Consider the following 6,303-nt stretch of genomic DNA (forward strand, 5'->3'; position numbering starts at 1 on the left):
GTCACAAAACTCATTACTGGGGAAAAAAAAACAATTCTTTGGCTTTGAAAAAATCGAGCACTTATGCTTACAACATCTACAGCATAACACATTCATAGAAAATTTTCTTGCTGACCACTGAAGGAAAAACTGTTCTGACAAACAGTATCATACAGGGATCTGTTGAAAGTGTTCACCCTCTCAGTTCAAACGCCAAAGGATGAATTCGACACTTGCAAAATTAATTTTCCCCCATCTGTGAAACCCTGAACACTTTATTGCACAAGCAACAAATAGAAATCTAATCCACCGTTAATTGATTGTGATTGCTCTATAGAAAAACTATGGGTTTCTGCAGTCCTCCTATATCCTTCACATGGTACCCTGGTAGCTTCACAATTACAAGCCATTAAGAAAAAAGCTCGTTCTGCTCAAAAACAGGCATGGGCTCCACACAACCCTGAGCTACTCATTAATAGTAGCTTTAGATCAAAGCTCAAATTTCCAATAACCAATCACTGTATTAGCAGTGCCACCTTTACAGTTTTCTAGCTACTTCCCAGTTTTCCACAGCAAGATACCTAAAGCAGCAATGACTACTACGTTTTTAGCAGTTTTAGACTGCTAAAGACTAAGGTTTACAATTGTATCCAAATATTTAGAAACACTTTTACTAGTACCACTTTTTGTTAAGGCCTAACCTCCTAAAGACTGGCATTCCAAAAGAGAACTTTCTTCCAAGTTACAACAAAACATAAGAGTTAGCTATGTATCTTAACCATCACTTTTAGAAAATTAATATTTTTAAATAATCACAATACACTGACAGCTCGGTGAACTCTTCCAAATAGAAGAACATGTTGAGAAAAGACAGAAAAATGCCCAGGAAAGCACAGAGAAAGCAACCCTTGCACAGGACACGATACATCTCCCTCACCTTTTATTTACTAGAATAGAATGAACTGTTTTCAGTGTTCTTATTTAAAAATGCATAGGACTAATGTGCACTCAAAAATGTTATGACAGGTTTAATCACTTAAAGATTTTCACCCACTAGAAGTGGGGTTTGTATTTTACTTAAGAGAAAAACATTAAATGCATATTTGTATGCTCTCTCTAATCAAAGTGTTAGAGCTACCCCATATCACAGGTGATGAACTCAGAGTAGCAAGAAATGGAATAACAGCACATTTTCTATGACAAATGAAAGGAAAGTGGAGAGTCTAAACCTTGTCTGCCTCAAAACACAAACAGAACCATAGTTACCCCAAAGAGTTAATTATGAGGTAACACTTCTTCACAGTATAAGTGACTGGAGCACGGAAGAGTACCCCATGCTAGACAAATGTTCCCAGCAAAAAAACTCCATATTGCTAAGTAATAAAATCAGCATTCCCTTTCCCAGATATCTTGGAAAAAATGGAAGCATAGCTCGTATTTTCTTTTTCTACAGTCCTGACAACTAGCCTTTAATTTGCTGCCATCTGTACTTCAGGAAACTTCAGCCCTTTCATTAGGAAATCCCTCCCACAGGTTTACTTGCAGGGAATGGTTTAGATCTGAGCTATGTAGTATAGTAATTAACTTGAAATCGCACATCCAGATCCAAACTGGTGTGCTATTTAGAAAAGATGAATTATTTTAAGATGCATCCTCACTTGCTATTAACTTAACGCACAAGTCTTTTAGCGTTGTATTAGAATATACATACTTTTCTCATTAACAGAGAATAAGAAAGTTAAGGGGATTGTAATAAGAGATTTAAAACCGTCTGCCCTTAACAAAACAGAACTTTCTGTACAGTTTGTTCATCCAAGGAAAATCTCAAATACAGCCGTGTTTCCTCAGACATCCCATGAAACTGTAGTGCTTGCGTGCATAACACGCATACAAACTGTCTACAAGCCATCCCCAAACTCAAAGGCCCTAGAGGTGCTGACCGCCCACTTGCATCCAATAAAAGTTTCAAAATAACAGCAGAAAATGTAAACCAGCACTACAGAATTCAAGATGGAAAACCACAACCATTGCTGTTCTGTTTACAAAACTTCCATACTTCCAGAAGTTAAGAGGAAGGCTGCCACCACCTAAGACCGTATTCCTTAGAAAGAGAAGGTCTAAGAAACAAACTTCAAACATCAATGGGATCCAAATTCAAACCCACATTCTACGTAATCTGGTGTTTTAAGCCACCAAAGAGCTACAGCTTTTAAAGTAGGGAATACTTCAAACAAACTTGGGTTTCAGATATTTAAGGAAAAACTTTTAATGGTTGTGTTCCACATTTAAGAGAGTAAAGACAGCCCTTGAGGCTAAAGCAGTGAGCATCAAGTCTCAGGATGTAGCACAAATTTCTATCAAGGCTCAAACAACTCCGTTCTGCCCATCCAAAGCCTCCACTTTCCCCTGTTAAAATGAGGGTACCTCCTTACCTCTCCCTAGCATCTGACAGCCTCAGAAAACTCAGACATGCAACAACCAAACAAACCCCCACGTTTTTCCAATAACCCTCAGATCTGTTACATGAACATTTTGACAGAGGAAATGCCTGAACAAACAGTCCTAGACAACTGTTTTACATTAAGGAGGAATCACATTAGTTTACTGCACAAGTACTACCACCACGCACTTTTAGGAGGTGCAGTATTGCGGCCACAGTTGCCATTTTCAGCATCTCAGAATAAACACAGAAGCTGCCAACACTAGCTTGCATAAGAGCACTTTAAGCACATGGTTATTTACAAAAGCAGAGGTAATTATAATGCAGGAGGTGGATCCCAAACAAACAGACTTAACTAACGATGTCAAAAAAAAACAAGAGATCTACAACTACTATTACTTAATTGCGCGACAGCTGCATGACAGTTTCAGCCACCCGCTGTACCACCAATATACCAACAAAAAAACAGTTGGAAGGGCGTCGTGTTTAAAAATATAAGCCACAGGTAGAGAGCAAAACAGGGAAATGCCGTTTCATAGAATCACCAGGTTGGAAGAGACCCACTGGATCATCGAGTCCAACCGTTCCTGTCAAACACTAAACCGTGTCCCTCAGCACCTCGTCCACCGGTGCCTTAAACACCTCCAGGGAAGGCGACTCGACCACCTCCCTGGGCAGCCTGTTCCAGTGCCCAATGACCCTTTCCGTGAAATTTTTTTTCCTAATATTCAGCCTAAACCTCCCCTGGCGGAGCTTGAGGCCATTCCCTCTTGTCCTGTCCCCCGTCACTTGGGAGAGTTTCTCTCGGCATCTTACCTGATCTGGACTTAATGATGTCGCTGAACTCGCTGTGTCCTGCGTCAGGTCCCTCCTCCCGGTCAGAGACGCGGGCCATGCTCCCGGGCTGAGGAGCACCACGGGCACAGCCGGAGGTGTCAGGAGAAGGCTCCCGCGGAGGGCCCCGGCTCAGCCCCGGCACCTGGAGGAGCAGAGCGGCGCCGTGACCCCCCCGGCGACACCAGGTGTGACCGACACGCACGGGCGGAGCCCACCTCGGCGGGGACACCGAAACCAGGCGCCCCCGCTGGACTCAGGGGGGAGGCCGGCGTGGCAAAGGGAGCGCGGGCGACGAGCGCGGGGGGCGCCGAGCCCCGCACACGGTCCCGGGCGGCTCCGAGCGAGCGGCGGCTCCCGCCGCGCCGGCCCCCGCCCCGCCCTCACCCGGCTCGGAGTTGGGGAACAAACTTTACCCCCCTCCCTTCTCCCGGAGAGGCTCCGGGGAGCGGCCGCTCGGACACGGTGGCGGGGGCGCTTCCCCGCCCGCGGACTCGGCAACTTTCCGTGCGAGGCCCCTCCTCCTGCTCCTCCTCCGCCCCGCGCTCCCGGGTCCCCTTTGTCGGCGGCGCCGCCGCGGGAGAAGCCGCCCTGACCGCGCGGGCCCTTTTTATAGGGGGCGGAGCCGCGCGCCCGGACGGGACGGGGCGGGGCCGGGTGAGCGCTCCCGCCCCCCCCCCCCCCCCCGCCCCGAGGGCTCCGCCCCGGCGAGCGGAGGGTCCGGCGGGGCGGGGGGGGGGCGGGGGGGGGAGCGGTAAATTTGTGCTCCGCTGGGGGTCTGCGCTCATTCCCCGTGCGCTAATAGATAATTACTGAAATATTTCACTCGTACTAACTTATTTCTTACCAGGTGCGCAGTCTGACACTGAACATAGAATCGTAGAGGGGAGCTTAAAGATCATCCAGTTCCACCCCCACCCCCTGCCACGGGCAGGGACACCTCCCACCAGCCCAGGCTGCCCAAGGCCCCATCCAGCCTGGCCTTGAACACCTCCAGGGATGGGGCAGCCAGAGCTTCCCTGGGCAACCTGTGCCTGTGCCTCACCACCCTCATCGTGAACAAATTCTTATGTCTAGTCTAAATCTGCCCCTCTCCAGTTTATACCCATCGCCCCATGTCCTGTCCCTACAAGCCTTTGTAAGCAGTCCCTCCCTGGCTTTCTTGTAGCTCCTCCAGGTACTGGAAGGTCAATATAAGGTCTCCTCAGAGCCTTCGCTTCTCCAGGCTGAACAAGCCCGACTCTCTCAGCCTGTCCTCATATGGAAGGTGCTCCAGCCCTCAGATCATCTTTGTAGCCCTCCTCTGGACCCGTTCCAAGAGCTCCATATCCTTCTTATGTTGAGGATGCCAGAACTGGACACACTGCTGCAGGTGAGGTCTCACAAGAGAGGAATAGAGGGGCAGAATCACCACCCTGGCCATGCTGGCCACACTTCTTTTGATGCAGCCCAGGACATGGTTGGCCACCTGGGCTGTGAGCGCACATTGCCGGCTCACATTGAGCTTCTCATCCACCAGCACCCCCAACTCCTTCTCCACACGGCTGCTCTCAATCACATCACCCCCCATCCTGTATCAAAACCAGGGATTGCCCCGACCCAGGTGTAGGACCTTGCACTTGGCCTTGTTGAACCTCACGAGGTTCTCACAGTCCCACTTCTCCAGCTTGTCCAGGCCTCTCTGGATGACATCCTGTCCTTCCACTGTGGCAACTGCACCACTCAGCTTGGCGTCAACATACACTTATTTGCTCAGGCAAGTAGTCTTTACTCACCTGTACTGTGAGGCTGCTGGATACATGGCCATTATATATCTTGGTGAACATTAGGCTGAAGTTTCAGCAATATCAAAGAGACACCATGTGAGTAATTCCTCAGTGTCACCTAAGGCCCCAGCCGCCCAGCCCAATATGTGTTCACGTGTCTTGCTACAAGAAGGTGCTAAATATTTATGCTTTTGTCGATTGAGGATGCCAATTAAATTTAGACACCAGAATAAAGGGCTAAACCTATTTTACTGTTGATATTCAAGAAAAAATATGATTACGCAACACAGGAAATGAGCAACAAAAAAGTATGAAATAGTGCACATAAGACAAACAATACTATAAGGTAATAATGTTCAAGATAATACAATCACTACAAGGCAATACACCTAAATGTTACTACACAATAAAAAAAACAATGGTTAAGAGAGAAAAACACATTACTACCACTTGCCCTAGTCAATAAGTTACCATCATCCAGATCTACAGCTGCTGGGGGCCTCTGAGATATGGCGGGGATTTGGAGACTTTTTTCCTGGAAGTGGGAAATATCCTGCCCAGAGCGTCTTCTGACAGGTGAAGCCTCCAAAGACCACAAGCCTTGGGGTCCGGCTTATAGCCATTGCCAATTGGCAAGTCAAGATGATTGCAGTTTCAGTTTGTGCAGAGACATCTGTTGGTACACCCTCCACCCTCCTAAAATAGAATCATGGAATTATAGAATCATAGAATAGTTTGGGTTGGAAGGGACCTTAAAAATCATTTAGTTCCCACCCCCCTGACATGGAAATATTTTAATATTTTAATATTTCTCCTAGACATTTTGCCAGCGGTGTATTTCAACAGTTAGTCGCTATCAGTAAAAACATCTCTACCATGTGAATAGTTGAATCTTATGGTATTAGTCTTTAAAGTCTCAGCAAAGATTATTTTTAGTCCTATTGTGTTAGTCCTTAAGTGGGCCAGGGTTCATCTTATAAATCATTCTCGGCCCAGGTCTCATCAAGGTTAGATGGATTCCCAACATCGAGTACCTCACTGCCTTAGTAACAAAACCAAATACTGCCCAGCAGCCCAGGCTTGGCAACACATTCATTTTATAATTCCAGGTGAAAAGAAACAGGTAGCAATGAAATGAGGAAGATTTGTCTTCTGAAGTCTTCCTTCTTAGCAGCATACTGCTCATGAGTTTACTAGGCACTAGAGATAACAATAATAAGCAATGATTATGTATCATTGCTATGTATCATAGCCTAAGCAAACTTTTATATTTACCCACATTTA

At 46.6% G+C, this 6,303-nt stretch overlaps 1 protein-coding gene across 1 annotated transcript in view; it reads right to left on the reverse strand.

The window, feature by feature from the left end:
• The window catches only part of UTRN (utrophin), a 366,380-nt gene extending 363,032 nt beyond the window's left edge, over window positions 1–3,348 (reverse strand). The window contains exon 1 of the mRNA XM_069852165.1: window positions 3,236–3,348. Within this exon, the coding sequence (XP_069708266.1) occupies window positions 3,236–3,314 (79 nt within the window). The 5' untranslated portion in view covers window positions 3,315–3,348. The remainder of the gene's footprint in view (window positions 1–3,235) is intronic.
• Window positions 3,349–6,303: the final 2,955 nt, after the last annotated feature.

Source organism: Phaenicophaeus curvirostris, chromosome 2, assembly GCF_032191515.1.
Source record: "Phaenicophaeus curvirostris isolate KB17595 chromosome 2, BPBGC_Pcur_1.0, whole genome shotgun sequence".
NCBI classification, from domain to species: Eukaryota; Metazoa; Chordata; class Aves; order Cuculiformes; family Cuculidae; genus Phaenicophaeus; species Phaenicophaeus curvirostris.